This window comes from Lissotriton vulgaris, chromosome 3_1 (genome assembly GCF_964263255.1).
Source record: "Lissotriton vulgaris chromosome 3_1, aLisVul1.2, whole genome shotgun sequence".
Taxonomy (NCBI): domain Eukaryota; kingdom Metazoa; phylum Chordata; class Amphibia; order Caudata; family Salamandridae; genus Lissotriton; species Lissotriton vulgaris.
Genome location: NC_141689.1, coordinates 672060758 through 672080138, shown reverse-complemented (window position 1 = coordinate 672080138; position 19381 = coordinate 672060758). Strand labels below are relative to the sequence as shown.

The 19381-nt window shown below is 46.7% G+C and overlaps 1 protein-coding gene and 1 non-coding gene across 2 annotated transcripts in view; both read left to right on the top strand.

Moving 5' to 3' along the window:
- The window catches only part of LOC147726908 (uncharacterized), a 456046-nt gene that overhangs the window by 237379 nt on the left and 199286 nt on the right, over positions 1-19381 (top strand). The window contains exon 7 of the mRNA XM_086963536.1: positions 10998-11176. Within this exon, the coding sequence (XP_086819662.1) occupies positions 10998-11176 (179 nt within the window). The remainder of the gene's footprint in view (positions 1-10997; positions 11177-19381) is intronic.
- On the top strand, positions 8374-8482 carry LOC147726909 (U6 spliceosomal RNA). Its single transcript, XR_015309698.1, has one exon. It is a non-coding gene; the product is annotated as a U6 spliceosomal RNA (small nuclear RNA).

Genomic DNA, 19381 nt, shown 5'->3' with positions numbered 1-19381 from the left:
TCCCAGGCAACAAATGGGTATTTTATGTTAAACTGGCCAGGGCGAGAGTGTTTCACATCGGAAACAGACAGGATTCAGGCTAGTTGATCTTTAGGTTAGCCAAAATTTCCATTTTAACTAGATTACTTAGGGCCTAATTAAAAATTTGGCAGTCTAACAGCTTTTTCAGTGGGTTTATCCCTAGCCTTTTTGCTTTTTAGCCTCCTGTTTCTGACCTGTCTGTTTTTGTTGGTTTTATGACTCTGGGCACTTTACCACTGTTTATTAGTGCTAAAGTACATATGCTCTCTCTGTCAGGGAGGAGATTTACTTGCACCGCAAGGGGCCTGGTCTGCCTCGGAGAATGCCACCTCCTGCCAGGAAGTCACACCAGAGAAGGCAGAACTGATTCTGGCTGGGCATATACACTCCCTGCCTAAGAGATCAAAGGATTTTGGGATATAAATATTGGGGCCCAGACCCCTGAACTTTAGAACTCTTTTGACCAAGAAGACTGGCAAGAAGAAGAGCCGGAGAAGCTTTGAGAAGGACCTACCACTTTGCTGCTTGCTTTTCTGTGTAGGCCTACAGTGGCGGCTGCTTCTTTCTTGGGCAGTGAAAGGACTGGACTAAACTTTCTGAAATCTACTTTGTGAGTTTCTCCAAGGGCTTGAGGTAGAGCTTGCCCTGTTTACGAAGTTTCAGGAACAGCAATGACTTCAAGCTCTGCTGCCCTCAGCACTGGGACTGTGTGTTTGGTACTGCAACAGAAGAAAAGCAGCTCAACGACAACTACGATGCCACTGCCGACTCCGTGTCCTAAAGGCACCGCAGAGGGCACTGCCGCACCGCGATCCAGGTCTCACTGACGACGCCTGCTGACAATGCCACCCAGCCGCTGCTCGCACTGCGACCTGTGGGCACTGCACTCCGCACCGCCTCGCTTCACAACAACGCCTGGGTATCGCCGATTATGCCGCTCCACGTCAAAATCTATGCCGCTGCTTGCACCGTGGTTCGAGGGCATCGCTCATAAAGTTACACGACGCTCATAAAGTCCCTTATCATGCACTGCAGCCTTGGCATACCGACGCTGGCGCCATCGACTCCAGTTCATCAGCCATCAACAGCGCTTCAGCAACGACGATGCTGCTGCTTGCACCGCGACCTGCCAGCACTGCGACAAGCACTGCATTCACTTTGCACCGCGACCCTGGTCTCACAGACTATGCCATCTGACGCCGCCAACGAGCTGCTGCTCGCACCGCGACCTGAGGGCACCGCATGCCGCACCCCTGCACTTTGCACCACAGCATTCAATGAGGGCCGATGCCAGCGCTCCTGACTTCATCAGAGAGGAGTTCGATCTGCAACACTTGTAACTTCAAGAGCTTCAACGATTCCTGCACCAACCTCCGAAACAGACGCCTGCGGAAGCCGTGCTTTCAGAACCTCAACAAGAGGTCCCCAATGCCCTGCATTCATTTAAGGTACTGTTTGCGGGTCTTCCCGACACTGCAGCTGGCCCGCAACGCTGCGGTTAGCCAGAACTGTTTGGATTTGTTTTTTCACGCGTCACTATAGCCCCGGACAGAGCTATCAACATCAAGGAACTGTTTTTCATTTATATTTTGACAACGGAAAGCTTTGAAGTACTGTATTGTGGATTTTTATCGTTTTTGGTCTTGTTTTAAGTATATAAAAATATTGGATATTTTTTTTCTAAACTAGTGTGGTGTCCTTTTGTAGTGCTTACACTGTATTACTGTTGGTTATGTGCAAATGCTTTACATACTGCCTTTAAGATAAGCCTGACTGCTCGTGCCAAGCTACCAAGGGGTTGAGCAGGGGTTATTTTAGGAGTGTAACTCTCTTATCCTGACTAGAGTGGTGGTTTCTGCCTGACTTTGGAACATGCCCTAGCCCACCAAAAATCCAATTTCTGACAGCAAGGAATCCTATTGAGCTGCATTGCGTAAAATAGAGAGAGCATAAATATGACTTATCTAATAAGATATGGCTGACTTGTGCCCCCTCTGTGCACTGGCACACAGTGTGCTGCCTAGCACCAACGTAGTAACCCTTGTACCATGTTGCAGAGGTGCTGGCATTACAGGCTGGATTGTTTTTGTGCAGGAAGTGCTACCTTCCTGCAACAAGAAACAACCTTAAGAAGAAATTGCCTCATTCTCTGTGTGACGTGGAATGCATTACACATAGAAGGAGGGAGTAACAAGTTGAAATAAAAATATTTCTCCTTACGCCATCTTCAGGAGGTGCTTCATTTTTGTCACAATCCCAGATTTACTGATTTTACTATAAATATGTTATTTTGTCCAGTGATGTTCCTTAATATACATATTATTGATAATGGCTTGTCTGTCAAGGCATCACAACTTAAGGATCCAATCTGCACTTTTTTTCGAATGTTCTTATTAAATTCTTTTTTGCAAAAATTATCTCAGCACCATGAAACCTGAATTGTACATCATGCCAGGGAGGCAAATGCTCTGACTCACATTTTTTAATGGTATATGTGTGAATGTGGTTGAGTTTTCCTTATTTATAGAGGAAATGCCACTTCAGGTAGACACAAAAACTTAGATGACACGCTCATGTTTACTAAAGGTGCCACAGGTGCACCCACTATAAAAGTACATTCTGAGCTAACAATGTCTGCCTTGTTTGAGGACATTCTGAGAGAGAGAGGAAGAGGATCTACAGGAAGCCAACTATAGATCTGGCTGTCATGCACCTACGAACTCAATGCCTCTATTTCTCCACTTGAGAATGTTGAAGCACTACAATGTATCCTTGCACATCTGTCCACTCAGCGCCATGACAATGCAATGCCTGTGGACAGTGGGTGCATAGATAGAATATCTTATAGTGAGCCAGTTACCCTAGCTCCTACGAGGGATAGCAAACACTAAAATGTGGAGTTGTTTAGTTGGGCTTGTGATTTCAGCCACCTGGCCCCAGGCTGACACCAACTGGGAGTAGTTTTTTCCATGCCAAAAATGCTTATATCACAACAAATCCCAACCTCCACCCATCCCTTGCAGAAACCTCAATCACCCTCCCTCATGAACTTCATGAATGAACTCAGAATACGGTACATTTCAGCTTTGACATTTTCTGCTCAAATAATCTATACTTAAAAGTAACTTTCAAGATAGCATATTTAATACTAATTTAGTAAGTGCATTTAAAGTTTGGGAACACAAAACAGATATTATACCAGCTACTGCAATTATGCCAGCATAGTAATTCTAAGGACAGTTCTAATTTTTTTTACATGGAGACTCTGCAGTCGTAAAGATACTACTCGTAAAATACCTTGTGATTTCTAATGATGATAACAGGTGCTTGGTAGAGCATTCTTCTCTGGATGTGGCTGTCCTCTTTTTATATTGCATTGGTCAGATTGCCACCTAGTGCTGGTGCATTCAGGCAGTGTATTGGACACCCGACAGTACCACCAAATTTAAATATATAGTTGAAACCACCAAGAGTGTTTAAAATATGACAATTTATCTGTCGTTTATTCTTTTGGTATAATCAAAATTTACCATATTTATAGTCCACCTTTAATATCACATATCAATTCTCTTAAATACTCTGAGGATATTTCTGTTGCAGCCACTTTTAACCACTGCCACCTCACTCTAAATTGATATGTCTTGAAGTAGAGAAGCATGATGTCCACTCTTGTCTTTGTATGTATAGAACAACTGAATACATTGTGGACAATGTGGTATTTAACAATATTGTATGCTATATAAATGGCAACAAACAATAACAGTATAATAATTGTCAACTTGTGATGCAGCCGGTCGCCGATTATAAAGAAAAGACATCAGTACTCAAATGTAATAAGTTATTGCAGTTGATTTCTGATGCCGCAATGCCTTCTGAAGAACATGAAGAATTAACTAAATGTGTTTTTTCTGCTTGTAACTGTAAGCTAGAAAAATATAGCAGCATAAGGATGGCTTGTAAGAAAAGTAATGTTTAATTACCTCCTCGTAAGTCTTCCTCGCCACATGATTTACATAGTGAGCTTTAGCTCCACAACAGAACCCTCCAAAGCAAAAAGAAACCACCTCCCACCCCCTCCCAACATGGCCGACCAGTCCCACCTGACCTCTATAAGAGGCGGGCCGGCCCAACCAATCAGCCTGTTTTTTTTGTTCTGCACGATTCTCTCCAGAGAGCTGTTCAGGTAAGATGGGCCGGCGTGAGCTGTCCCTGGGGTTTTAGGGTTGTGGACCTGCTCTAGCGGTCTCTGGTACCTTATGCCTAAAAATTCCCCCCCCCTCTTCCTTCCCCCGGTCCTGTGGGGCCGGTTAGGTGCTGCTGTAGCGTGCCATGGGTCTACAGGGGGGGGGGGGGCGGCCGGGGGTGTGGGGTGACTGTACATTCCCGTGGCTCCCCCGGTCGTTACTGTGGGGCCCTACCCATTAGGTGGGCGCTTGGGCCCTGCGCATTCTCCTGTATGTGGTTACATGCGGGTGGTTGAAACACCCCTCTGAGAGGTGTTTCTTGTATTCCTGGCTATTCAGGTGCTGTTTCCGCCTGGTCACTACCGTGTTGGTGGGGTTCAGCAGCGGTGACTCTACGCCTAGGAGGTCCGCTGTAGCCGGGGACCCAGGTTCGAGTCCAGTGTGGGACTCGGGTTTCCGTTTGTTGCATTGTCAGGAGTTTGCGCCAAGTCTGTCAGTACCTCGGTCCTGGCTTTGGACCGCCTGGAAATGCACTCGGCTAATGGCCGCGAGATGTGAGTGCTTACATCTGACTGCCCCAAGAGACTGATCACTTCGAATGAGTGTGTTCTCTTTCTGTTACTGATGGCCGCCATTCCCACTATAATGGTGGGGAGGGGCGCGGACTCGGATCAACAGGTGGCGCTGTGGCTCTGCCTACGTTTGAGTTTCTGCTTCTCCCGGTGCAGCTGTTAGCGCACGAGGGGGTTGAGACAAGCATGTGCGCAGGTTACCTGCTTTTGGTTATGTACGGCCGGCGGCGCTTCTGCAGCGGCCGACAGGCTGGCCGAGTGGTCTGAGGCGACAGGCGCGTGTGAGCTTGACCTTCGCAGTGCCCTCACAGGCCGGGGTTCGAATCCTGCCTGTGCGGTAGGGATGTTTTCAGACAGTGATTTTGAAAAGGTGCATAAACTTGCATGTGTCTGCCCCACAGAGTCCGACCTCCTCGGATCCCTGTGCCTGAGCAGTGACGATCACGATTGGCGGACATCGGGCTGGAGCTTTCCGTGCATCATGTACGGGACGGCTCGAGGTTCCCTACTCGGGGCGGTCCTACCTTTTAGGTCGGCGGGTCCTCGGGGCTCTGAGGTCCGGGTCCGGGGGCTCCCCCCGTCAGCTCGGTTTTTCGCGGCGCTGGGCGCTGTGCGCTGCCGCCTCCCTTCAATTCGGCCCCTACGGGTCGCGGCGGTTTGCCGCGCTGGGCTACGTGCACCTCCCGCCTCTCGAGGGCGGGGTTTGGTGGCCGCCAGGTGCGGCCAATGAGGTCCTTCATCGGGCTGGCGCGGATCCTGCTTCCTCAGCGTCTTGGACGCGGCGTGCAGGGCGCGTCTGCCCCCTCCTCGATGGGCCGGTGTTCGCTCCTCGGTAAGGGCGTTTTTTCATATTTGTTTCAGTTCCCAGGGCACTGCTTTTTGTATATCGACCCTGTGGGTCTTGACGGTGGCAGGCATCTCAAGGTGCTTTCTTGCTTCTACATGTGTCCTGACTACTGGCCAGACTTACAGTGCTGCGCTGGCGCGCTCTATGGGGGCGCGGTGCGTCCTGGGGTCAGGTCCCTTGGGTCTGGGTTCTGTTTCTGGCGCCCTGTGTACTTCGGAGCTATAGCTCAGTGGTGGGTCTTGGTACTTTGGTGCGGTCAGCCCTCACAGGCCGGGGTTCGGATCCCGCCTATGCTGTAGGGGTGTCCCAAGGTGGACATTTCCACAATGTTTTGGAATCGACCCGGTAATTCCGGGCTGTGTGCATACGACACGCTGTGGAGGGGTAGTGTACTCTTCCCTCTACGGGCGGCCATACGGCCTGTGATTTTGTCTCGTTTCTTCACTGGGCCGTCTGGTTACGCCGGTCTCGAGTGTTTCACTCGTGGTTTCCCATTCGGCTGCGAGGCTATTCAGGCCCTGGCAGAGGTCTGGCCCAGGCCCTGGGTTCGTTTCCCTGCCTCGGCGGGGCTTGGGTTCAAAATCCCTGGGAGCTGTTTATTTCCTCTGGGATTTGGATGACCCCTCGGGGCTTCGGTTGCCTGGTCTCCTCCTTGGGGAGAGAGGCGGGTGGCACTGTGGATTGCTGCGGCTACTGCAGGGGCTGGGGTTTGTCCTCAGGGTCACAGGTTCGTATACCGACTGGTCCACTCAGCCTTTCATCCATCTGTGGTCGAGGAATATTGTTCCTTTGAGTTGGGTAACAACGAACATCTGTTATTCAGCGCCAAGATACCCGTTGTGGTGTATGGCACTTTCCGAAGACATAGGTTAGGTTTGGAAACAGCGGTTTTCGTACTGCCGCCTTGTACCCTGGCTGGGGTATTGTGCGCGATTTTGGTATCGTGTGGCACTCCGGTGAAGGACCTGGCCCGAGTGTCGGCTGTTACCAGTCTCGTGCTGGTTCTGCCGCTCCCTTTTTCGCCCCTGGGTACTGACAGTCTGGGGCGCTTCGGGCTTGCTGTCCGGGCTGGCTAGTCTGGCGGATGTTCCGCGGGGTCCCACCGTCTCGACGGGTTGGGGTCCCGGCTCCTTCCCGTGTCTCGCCTGTAAAAGCCTGCGAGTGGGGGTTCCCGCTCGCGGTTGCGAGTTCTTCCGTTGGGCTGGCGTTCTGGCCCTAGGGGGGGGGGGGACCGGGCCCGCCTGGTGGATCTTCTTCGCCGGGTGTGGGTCTTGGGGGTTCCCGGTCTGGCCGTGTGCTTCCTCACGGCCTCGTTTTTTCCCCCCCCCCCATGGGAGTGAGGCTTCACATCTGGCGGTGTCTCTCATCCGTCGGCTTCCTGGCCTATGTCCGGTGGTCCCTTCGGTCCTCGTCTCGGGCTTGTCCTCCTTCGGGGGGGCGTGTGCCTGGTCCCGGTGCTTCCCTCTGGTTCTTTCAGGGGGGGGGCGTCCTTTGGCGCCGGGTCGTTTGGAGGTCGTTGGGTTCTCCTGCAGCCGCTCAGCACCTCGGGCTTCGGGGGGTTGCTGGAGGTCTTCCTGGCCGGCCGTCTTTTTTCTGTGCTCGCTTCGGCGGCACTTTTAATACACTTGGTGAACGCCTCCAGTAGAGACTGCGACCTGAACGCAGCGCCTTGGACCACTCGGCCATCCTGACTTGCATTTGTGGAACCTTCCACAGGCCAGACAGCCATGCAAGTGGGGTCCGAAAAGGCATGACTGGCTTGGCCCCTGCACGTTTTCGTGTGGCCTTCCATTTGCCGGTGCTTAGGTCCCCGGCTCTTGGCCGGGTTGGGCGCCCTGGGGGGGGTGTCACCGGTCCTGGCCCTTCGGGCTGTCTTCCCCCGGGGTCCGACGGAGTCGGGTATGGCCTTCGTTGCATGGTCTCGCCCTGCCCCGGTGGTGTTTCGACGCCGAGGGCCTCGGCTCGGTCTGCCTCCGAGGTCTCTGTTCACGGAGGGGGGGCTCGGCCCTCCGGCCCGGGTTCTTCTCCTCCTTCCGGGTCCTTATTACCTGTCCTTCGCGTGGCCTTTCGGTCTGCTGTACGCATCTCCCCCGTGCCCTCTGAGATCGTGGATCCTCGGCAGGAGGCGCATGGGCAGGGCCGGAGTGTTCAGGGGCGCTCGGCTCGGCAGCGCATGGCCTTATTTTGGAACGTTGCAGTGGTGTGGTGCCTGGCACCCGCGCGTGGTTGCCACGCAAGTCGTGGTGCGTTCCTGTTTTTAGTTCCCGGCGGGGTCCGCCGCCCCGGGTGCCCTCTCCTATGGCGAGCTGACGGTTCGAGCCTCCTGGCCGATCCCGGATCTTCCCATACCGTGGTTGGGTCCCCCGCGCTCGGCATCGGTGTTGTGCCGGCTCTTGTCGGCTGGCCTGCCTCCTTCGGCAGGCCCGGTTCTTGGGCGGATGCTCGGGGTTGTGGCTTGCCACTGGGTTCCCGCAGGTCTTCCACGTGCTCTGCCTCTGCCCGGCGCTGGGCGCCCTTCTCGCATTGGCTCGGTCAGCTTGGTGCTGTCCCCGCCTCCGTGGTCCCCTTGCGGGTCTTTCCGGTCTGGGGGTGTTCCTGGTACGTGGCCCCTTCTTTCCTGTGGGCCCGGTGGGCGGACTTGCGGGCCTTCCACAGTCCGGTGTTCGACGGCCTGGTTTCCTTGGTGGCTCGCTTGGCTCCGATGTTGCTTGTCCTTCGCCCACGGGCGCTCTGCCGGTCTCCCCCTTGGGTGCTCGCTTCGGCTGCACATATATCTTAATAGTGGTACGTTACTGTGGAGGTTTGCAGGGCCCCTGCGCGAGGGTGACTCGCAAATTCGTGAGGCGTTCCACAGGTATTTTCTCTCTCGGTCTACGCCGCCCTTTTTTGGCCCCGGCCCTCGGTGGCTTTGCGGTTCCTCGCCTTTCGGTGGGTTTCCCTGGGGGCAAGGGTGTCGGCTGGGCGGATGGGCGTGCGGGGGTCGTTCCTCCGCTCCCTGCCCTTCTTGCGGGTTTGCCGGTCGGGGTTGTTCCTCCGGCATGTCCCCCGTGTCCTTCCCGGGGTTCCTTCCCTGGGGCCTTCGGACTCAGGTGGTGCCTTTACCGCTTTTCCCGGCCAACGCGGTTCCTCCATTGTCCGTGCTGGTTGTTCGGCGTGCTGTTATGGCTTCTCTTGGCCGCACGTCTTTCCTTCCCCGGTGGGTTGGCCTGTATTTTGTCTTTTGGCCCGGTTCGTTCGGGCCGCTAGCCATCCTTCCACCTTGGTTCGCGGGCTTACACAGGCTGGCGTCCTTCCCTACGCTTCGCTGGGTTCGGTGGATCCGGCGGGGGCCCAGGGTTTGTCCGCGAGGTGTGGCTCTGTTCCCTGGGCCCCCTTAGTGGGTGTCTCCTCTGTGGAGCTTTATCTGACTTCGGCGTGGTCGTCCCCCGCCTGGTAGGTGGGTCTCTAGCTGTCCCGGGGGGACGACGCTGGGGCCGTTCTGAGTGCTGGAGCTGCGACTCCTGGTTGGCCTCCTCTTCCTGGAGGTCTTGAATTCAGGTTTCCTGTGGTCCCTGTTTTCTTTTCAGTTGTTTTACATCAACCTTGGGTTGGTTTCTCTGCATCACCGTGTGGTGTTGTTGTTCTGGTGATCAATGAAGCCTTGTTGGCTTGGGTATTTGCTCACTATGTAAATCATGTGGCGAGGAAGACTTACGAGGAGGTAATGCCCCGGTTACTTACCGGTAATCTTCATTACTCCGAGTATAGTCTTCCTCGCCACATGAGTTCCCTCCCCCCCTCCCTGTCTGGCTATCGGCTTCATTGTTTGCTTGGTAGGTCAGGCTGATTGGTTGGGCCGGCCCGCCTCTTATAGAGGTCAGGTGGGACTGGTCGGCCATGTTGGGAGGGGGTGGGAGGTGGTTTCTTTTTGCTTTGGAGGGTTCTGTTGTGGAGCTAAAGCTCACTATGTAAATCATGTGGCGAGGAAGACTATACTCGGAGTAATGAAGATTACCGGTAAGTAACCGGGGCATTTTCGTTGCTATATGCAGCTGCTCCATGACCTGACCTGCTTTCCAACTCGGCTTCTGGCTCTGGCAGTAGGCATTGTAACATCAGAACTCAGTTGTAATAACTTAGTACAATTGGGTTCTGACGTCTTTTCTTTATAATAATCGGTAATTGGGTGCATCACAATCCACTGATTATAAAGAAATTAGGGACAGGCATTTATACAAGGAATACAGAATCCCATATATTTGGCGACACTGAGTCCAATATGTTATACACACTATGTTTAAGATGATTGTTTCTAATAACTGTTGCCACAAATATCTAACAGATTTTTGATGTGTTTCATTTTGCACTAGAGCTTTTATTTTTATTCTCAATGTTTGCAAACATGCTGGCTCTTTGATATGAAAGAACTAAGCACCACGATTTTTAAGAGGTTTGTGGGAAAGGTGATTGTGTGACCAAGTATTACATGGGATAAATTACCCACTGGTGTACATGATAATGATATTGGAAACCTCCTTGGAGTTCCGTAACTCCTCAGTGGCATGCAATATCCTACTAATGTGTGGCAGGGAGTACTTTATCCTTTATATTACTTGTGAGCTATTATTATTGTCAGCTTACTTCACACATCGATTTCTGTGATTTGTTGTATTTTATTCCTGGAATGAGATTGAATTACTCCTGAAATAATCCTGCATCTAAATTTGTAGTTGTTGCTCACATCAAACTTGCATATGAATTGTAGGAGTTAAACACGCTACCCAGAGGACAAAAGGTTTATAAATCCTACCTCTAAGTCAGCATGTTTTACTTGTGAAAGTTCATGAGTAGTTCATACATTGATCTAGAATAAGACAAGACTACTTATACCCTCACAATGTGTGACCTGTAAACTGTGATTGGCTCAGTAGCAGTAATTCCAAAGTTGGGAAATAACAGGGATTTTAACACTAGTAATGCGAACAAAAGCCAACAGTAAGTCACCCCTGATAAATAAAAAAGCACAGCCACAACCATAAATCTGTTTTAGAAAGGAATCATCTATATTTTCAACCATAGTGTAAAAAAGGCCCAATTTTGTTTCAAGAAGTTACATGCAATGTAGTGCCTACACAAGAATCCATGTACATGTCATAATACATTTGTAACTTGTAAAACGTGTGTACAAAATATGCTCACAGCCAAGAAAAACAATAACAGAATCAGACTTGACTCTCCATTACACAGACATTTTTTCAATTCATGTCTAGGCAAAAAAAAAGTAATCCGCAAAGTGATGTATTTTGCATTTCTAAAAACATGTATTTCTGTCTATTAGTTTATTTTCATTAAAAGATTGTTAAAATAACATTACTAAATAATTGTGCTTCACAGGTCCTGATCTCCTGGTGTTGGTTGTTGGCTCAGATATTAGTCGTTGCCCAAACACCCCAAAGCCAACGTGCCGTGGGTACCTACACAAGCGAACTCACTCAGGAATTCTAAAGGGCTGGAGGAAAAGATGGTTTGTTCTAAAGCATGATGGTTGCCTTTATTACTACAAGCAGAAAAAGGTAACAAAGACTACAATCTTCTAATGATATGTTTGCATGATTTTAGAAAGTATTACTAAAATTGTCGCTCTCAGAATCTGGTTGATTACATTGGGAGGGAGGTACCTCTTGCAATGTAATAAATACAATCTGGTTATCTCAAAATACAGTTCACTAGAAACGGTGTTTAGACCCTGATAGCTATGGCACAAGCAGCAGGCAATGGCCCAGAGGAATGCATATTTCGTTCAAGCAGTATCAACTGGCATTAAAGTTTAGAGCGCTATAAAATTCCCAAATCAATCTTGATAAATGTAAGAAAGATGTTATTGCAAAATGATATAGCATGATTACAAATTATTTTGGGGAAGTGAAGATATGGATTTTGAACGTTTTAAAGCAAAGGGTATCAAGAAATGGAACTGCAGATATGGATTTTGAAAGTTTTAAGGCTAAAGTATCAAGAAATGGCAAGTGTCAATGAAAATCTATGTCCATGATAGACAGGGGGCCGGGTGCAATGCCAGGCAACTGCTATAGAACAAGATCTGTTTTTACCTTAGGACTTTGTTACTTTTCTGTTTCTAAAATTCCTTCAGCAAGCAGTGGCGGCTGGTGGGGAATGGGGGGTGATGCGGCGGGGTGGTGGGGGTCGAAAAATACAAAATATATTTTTTAAAAACACTTAACTCTTCTGTCATCTCCTTCGGTGAGACGAGACAAATGTAAAAAAGACATCTCTGGCTGAAAAGATTTATGCTACTTGGATCCTCATTTGAGAGGTTCATGTGAAATTTACTAAAGTTCTTTGTGATTACCTGCGGTCCATAATCTCTCCTAGGTGACACACCACTACAATGTAGCCATGATTCTATTAGCACACATGTTCCTGGTATTAGAAATGTCTACATTGTTCTCTGGCAGGGCAGCATTTCACATTTAATTGGGATACTAGTTACAGATGCGAGCTGAAAAGTAGACCGCAGTACTGGTACAGTTCAGTTTGCCTTTTAGACAACTCTGCATATTCATTTAAAAAGTCACTTTTCTACTGCAAATACCAAACATGTACATTTACTCCTGAAATCGATTTTTGATAACATAGTGGAAAATAACTTATAAGCAAGACTCTACAATTTTCCTGGGCTGAATTGTAAAAAGCAACGTCTTTTCTCAATTAGGCCTGCTTAAGGATAATGTAACAGCCTAGTCAGTCACAAACAGCTTTTGGAAACTTTCCACTGTGGGGTTATACATTTCTTTAATGTTTAGTACGTCACATTTTTTTACACTAAGCACTTACTCATGTGTGCATACAGGAAACACTGAAAGTTAATTTACCTAATGTTAAAAGTAGATTTTCTACATGGCACAACACATTCCTATGCCATTGCAGTCAGCCAAGACACAAGGGCATTAGTTGTTATACGTGTGTAGTGTAACTGCACATCTTGTAAGCCTACCTATATTAAAGGCTGAAATAAAGTATACAGACACTGTAGAGAAATTCTGATATTGCTGAATGTAATACATTTCCACCATATTCTAAAGAACTTAGGAGGTCATTAGGATGCGCCCACCACTGTCGGGCGCTTCCTGCATTCCTGACATTGTGGCGGGCGGTGCACTCAGCACCGCCCGCCACAATGCCAGGAAGGCATGTTGTGCACTTCCATGCGCAACATGGCAGGCACCGCGCGGTGCCTACTATGTTGTGCATGGAACTGCAGGGGGGTACCATAGGTACCCCCCATGTGCACCCTCTACCCCCCAGAGTCCTTGGGGGCCCGCAACGGGCCCTCACAAGCAATTCCTGCATGCCTTTCTGTGCCGCCACGGAAAGACATGCTTCCACCCCCATAGTAATATGGCTGGCGGTGTCTAACAGACACCGCCACCATATTAAACTCTTTTCCGCCCGGTCGACTTGTTGACCAGGCGGAAAAGCGGCGGACGGTCTTTCTGTCCATCGCTGTCCCCCCCGCCATACCAATATGGTGGGAGGGGAAATGGGTGGCGGGCAGGGACGGATCTCGGGCAGATCGCCACCACCCGAGATCCTAAGGGGCCCCTTAGTATTCACCCATAATTAAATAGAATCTTCCTTAACTTTCATATTGGCGAATGGCATGTTTGAGGTTACAATTACGCCAGTCGTCATTCTGTGACTCAGAGCTGTGATTTTGGCATATGCATTTACTTGCACACTTATGTTGAATTCAGCTGTGCATAGTAGCTTTGTAAATCAGATCCACTGTGTCTGAAAGTTATGAACTATTAACATTTACTTATCCTTCACTCTGGATTTAATAATGGCAAATTCAACTTTTCAGCAGCTTAGCCTAGCTATGGGAACAATCATTGGCAATCCAATCGTTTTTTCTTGCACATCTTTGTATAAAATGTTTGATTCAAGGCATTTTTAGCACCATTTATGAACACCCAATAGTTATCAATAGTCTTTTCAGAAGTCTTTTATTTAGTTCTAGAGGGACGTATTCCATCAGAATGCTGAGAGTTAGATCAACCTCCTGGACAGTTAGCTTTCTATCTCCTATTTTCATCCATAGAGGACTATAAAAATAGCTGGGTAAGTGCTGAAGGAGTGCCAAAGGCAAGCCCATCTGGGACCATTCAAGCCCAACCAAGTCCCGGGGCTGGCCACTATGCCAGTCAGAATCCAGGACAACCTCCTATTCTGTTCTTACACAGAGACAGGAATTCCTATACAACTACTGAGGTATGTTGTGTAAGGGTGACTTCTTTCTGTCTATCAATGGAGTTCAGAAATACACTTATGTAAAATGGTATTTTCTTGCCAAACGATAATTTGCAATTGAACTCACTAATAACTCACTATTCAGGAAGCCCTGAAGTATAAGGCCTCCATATATATTTCTTTGGTCCTAAAGAAGAATATTGAGCCGTAAGAGATGTTCCAGGCAGAAACATGTCGACCTGACAACTAGGTGTTGTGGAACAGTGACTCACCCACTTAACACTGCTTTGTTTTTAGACTTATCTTTATCCTACTTTTTTCCTACTATAAAGTTTCACCTAAAGTATAGGAGATCATTTCAATCCACTCACTGCTGTCAAAATCTAGACAGGCCCCCTCCTGGTGGAGGCTTTGATGTCTCTTGTAGAACAGGACACTCAAATGACAAGACCCGATGATGATGCTATCCACTGAGCCACACTAAGCGGAGATTACATTCACCGCAGTCTGTGAATGTGTGGTTGAGGGTCTCTGAGACAAAAAGTTCTGAGACTCTAGTATTGAGACTTATGTAGTTCATTCCCCCCCTTTTTGATAGATAACCAGTAACTCTTCGAAGCTGAATGAACCTCTGCTTCTTTCTCCCTCCATTTTTTTGATCTAGACTATCCAGAATCCTCAACAGACTTGCCCAGCTAAATCTATTATAGGCTGAATGCAATGTTTCTCCGCTGACCTTTGTAAGGCCATTTAACCACTGAAGCAATAAATATTATTTCCTCAACCTTGATAACGTTAAAATACTTATTTTCACTAAATTCGCCTTCAATTGCTGAACCACAAATTTTTGTCTGGTAAAACTGTATCTGTTGCACCAAGTAATGCTATCAGTTCGTAATTTGCTGGGTTAGTTATTGTCCTTTTTAATGTACTGGAACCGCTACACACAGTTATCAAGTAAATCAAAAATGAATGTGTGCAGTAAGCTGCATTCAAATGCTGAAGAAAATCTCATGGCCTAGCTCTGTCCTTACAGTACAGTTGGAAACCCCATGAGGGCCTTTATGCACTGAAGACTTGGCTGTCTAAATTAATCATACTATAGCCTTCTTAAATGTGGGGCTCAGATGCACAGTGCTCCCTTCCATTCCTAAATAGTAATGAGTGCAGGGAATTTCACGAGAACACCCTCTTGAACCTCCTTTTCTAATGCTCTATTTATACTGAGAGTTATATGATTTTTCCGAGATTGGTGCAGCAAACTCACCTTCTCAGTAGCTCATGCTGCAAAGATCTAAAAACCATTTTTTGGGGGGTTTTGACAACGGTCGATACGCGACCACGCACAGCCCTCACCGCAGAAGTCGAAGACATGCCGAGCGATATTACTTAAATGAGAGACATCCTCTACCTCGTGTGTTCATGCACCCATATAGAGGCTGGCGAAATGCCGAGTGAGACTATATAAACGTTACATGGAGAGACACTTTCCTCTCCGTTTACCGTGCACATCGTTTCATCACCACGGTTACCGGTTTTGAGCTAGGAACAATCCGCATTAGGGATCCAAATCTTGACGCCGTTTTCATTTACTCGATTAACATCCATAATCCCTGTGTGGATATCATTGATGTAGATATAAGGAATCGTTATCAGTTATTTTACATCTTGACTCCCCCTTTTTTATCAAACTGGAGGAATATTGTCAACCGGCTTGGCAGTTCAGTCAAACAGACACAGAGAGTGGAACACATACCTCCTTCAATAAAGTGATCCCTTGTATTTTTTATTGAAATCGATTCATCCTAAAAAGCTTCTGTACCTCTATTGAGTATTCATCATTTATTGCATATACATAGACAGTGCTCCTGATGAAGGCAGCAGTGCCGAAACGCGCGTAGTTTTCAACCCTGCCACTTGCCATCATCAAACCATCAACTTCCAGACAAATCAATATAGATCAAAGGACATTAGTGTATAAATCTCAATAGAAAACGATAACATTGAATTTGTTTCTAGCTTTAAGTGTGCATGTATATGAACCTATATCTGTGTCCATGTATTCTATAAAAACCTATAAAGAAAGATACAAAAAAAGTTTCAATGATGGCGTGAGCATTCCACACGAGGAACCGCTATTATAAGCGTCTCGCGACGAAACGATGGGTCCCGTTTTAGTCAGCGTGGTGACTGGATCAAATTGATCCAGTCACCACGTGTGGAAGGCTCACGCCATCATGCGGTTTGCCAAGGAATACTGAGTTCTCACGATACCCCTGAGATACATGCCTCTTGCTCCGGTGACATTTGGGACATTGCCTACGCCTATGAGCACGGCCATTTAGAAGTGCAATTACTGCACCACCATCTAAACGTGTACGCATTACGCCTGAATGCCACGGCTTTTGTAATTGTATTCAATCAGGCAAAGCTCTCTTATTGTAGTCCTGAAGATGATCCCAACATAATTCTTGGAGATAGGGATCGAAACGTTTGTCGACTGTTTACACAGTACTGCTCCTTTTGCAATTTGTGATTTGTGTCGCAGTTACTGTGGGTTAGAGCTTACTTAAGATTTTATTGTATTGTAAGCCGCCGTTTCTCCTGCTTGTTTGCCTGTTACTTTCTCCCCTATGTATTGTCTTTTCCTGACTTGGTACAGGCTTGTGCCCAATTATTATTGTGTGACTTGTTTTACCTCAAATGTATAAATTCTTTAAATTCTTTAAATAAATACTTCTATGTCCGGCTAGACACTGAAGAAAAACACACAGTCCTTATTTTAGCCTGTGTTCATCTTTTTCCCAATTTGAAGCCGAGGACCATTGTTAACTATAAAATAAGTAGTCCAAAGGCATACTTTCATCTCATTCCAAGAAACAAAATCTGACTTTGATATTTGGGTGGCAGGTCTCTTAAAAGGTGAGTAGAATCCACTGGTAAAGTCAACAAAGAAAGCCTGCTGTGAGTTGAAAGACACTTCTTTCAAGTATCCGCTCTTCCATGATTTAAGGGATTGGATCCTTTGGGTATATCTACACTAGGGGAAGTAATCTCCCTGCATAGCGTGAAGTCTTTTACTGATCTCCTGGAAGAATTCACAGTTCTTTTGACCAAAGTTTACCACTACCTGCAGCTCCAAAAAGCCCTCTCTCGCTCTATCTTATCAATGCTTATATGCTGCTGGACTGCATCCCTTTACAGGTGAAACTCATCATCTCAGAGATATCAGAAAAGAAAAAGCTTACCATAGTTTACAAGTCATTAATTTTCCACCTTCCCAGCACATTCCACATTCTCAAGAAGCCCTAGAAAGCATAAGTCATTCATTATCCACCTTCCCAGCACATTCCACATTCTCAAGAAGCCCTAGAAAGCATATCTGAAACCTCTCATAGATGTGGTTTGGCAGGATGTCCTCATGTCTTCCGAGGAAAATTGCCTGCTTGCCAACCTAAACTGCCAAGCTACTTCCTCTCTGAACCAGAACACAAGCAACCCAAGACTGGTTTTGGCCTATTTGGGTCAAGTCACACTTAGGACATCATAATGACAACTATAAAAACTGTTGGATTGAAAGCTGGAATTAATCCCAGCCACTGGCAATTGTTTGAGGCTTCATGCCATGCATGCCCAGCCATGTACAAATCAGCTTTTTTCATACTTCAATGGAAACAGTCCATCCTGAACTGCCAAGGCAGGTCCTCCCTGAACCAGAAAACCAGCAACTTATGACCCGATTGGCCTAATTAGTTGGGTGCAGCTTGACTCCACTGGCACACTGAGTACAGAACCAGCATCTGGGCATCACCATCACACAAAAATTATGGCCATAAGTGCAAGTGGTATTTAGGGTGATGTACCTACACAGACACACATGACACACGTTTCATTGCGTGCCTGTGCAGGATAATATTCCCTGAAATGGCTTTTGATTACACTTACACTTCGTAGGCATATTATCAAATACCTTGAACATTCTGCACAGGGGTTATGTTCACTACGCAAAATGTTGTTGTTTGTTTTGTACACTCGGTGACAAAGCTATCACAATAGAATCAACAATAACGGCCTGACTGGCCCTTCCGCATAGCAACATGGGTGATGTTTATTATATAAACGGCAACACTTCCTTGTTGACTTAGATGATAATTTTGCTGGCACTGAGAGGTCACCATATGCCGGAATTCCAGCCCAGCTGCTTCCTGTTTACCTCTGTGAGAGAGGATATCCAGCCCTCCACCAAGACGAGAATCGATAGTGGTCGACCCAGTATACCCTTGAGGGTTTGGGCAAAGAGTATGATGGGGTAAAAATACCTTCAAGGGATTTTAATAGACACAGGAATTTTGAAATCACTTAAAGGATGAGATCGTGTGGGCTTAGTGATTTGGACCCACTAATGCTGGTTATGCAACAACAAAAATGACATATATTCAAAGCTGTTACTTGTGAGTAATCAGTCAGGAGAGAGAGCAAAAAGAGATTGAAAAACGGGTGTATATAAACAAAGAGTATTTAATCTTTTTTTCAAATCAAGTTAAAAAGTTGGGTACAAGATAAACAGCAAAGATGTAAAAGGGTAAAACCATTAATCCACACAGCCCTTGTTACATCAATTGCTCAAGCTTTTCTACCTAACACAAAATTAATTAAATATTCAATGGTAGATAAAGCCACAGTCGACGTTTCGGTCTCTATTCTTTCGTGTAGGAGACCATCCTCAGGACATGGATTTCATATCTTGAGTACCCTAAAAACGATAACAGATTAATAAAATTTAAATAATACTGTCTCAACCCAATGAAAGTATGATCTACTTGATATATATAACACCCAAAGAGCTCTCAACTCCTAAAAATAAAGGCAGATATTTAGGAATACCTTTTAGTTGAACCACAATCAAAAAATAGTGGTAAAGTAACAGATACAAGATTTTGAGTTATAGCTATTATTTACATCATGAATAACATTCAGGAGATACAGTTTGTGAATCAAATTAGATACAAAGTAAATTCTTCATTTACGTAATGAAAAACATTTAAAAGATACAATTTAAACATCAAGTTAGATAAATTATATCATAATTAAGAAGTGCACTTCCTAAATACTGTCAATTCTATGTCATCATCAAAATTGTCCGCAGGGTATCCATTTTAGCCCAAGAGAACCTTAGGTTAACATTCAATGTATTAGTTCTATAATGGTTAGGACAGTGATCTAAAAAGAATTAGGTCAGGAATCAAATTTGCACATTGTTTATACATGATAGACAAGTTAATTCGAGTGTTGGCATAAAAACAACCCTCATTTTTAACAATCTTTTTACAGTCACCTGGTACTCCTCCCATGTTATGGCAACAATGGAAGGATACGTTTGAGGCATATCTTGAGGCAATTGATGGTGATACCTTCACCTCCGAAAAATAAAAGCTTTACTTGTTTACAATCTAGGCGCTGAAGGGAGATCTATTTTAAAAACTTTACCTCTTGAACAAGTAAGAACA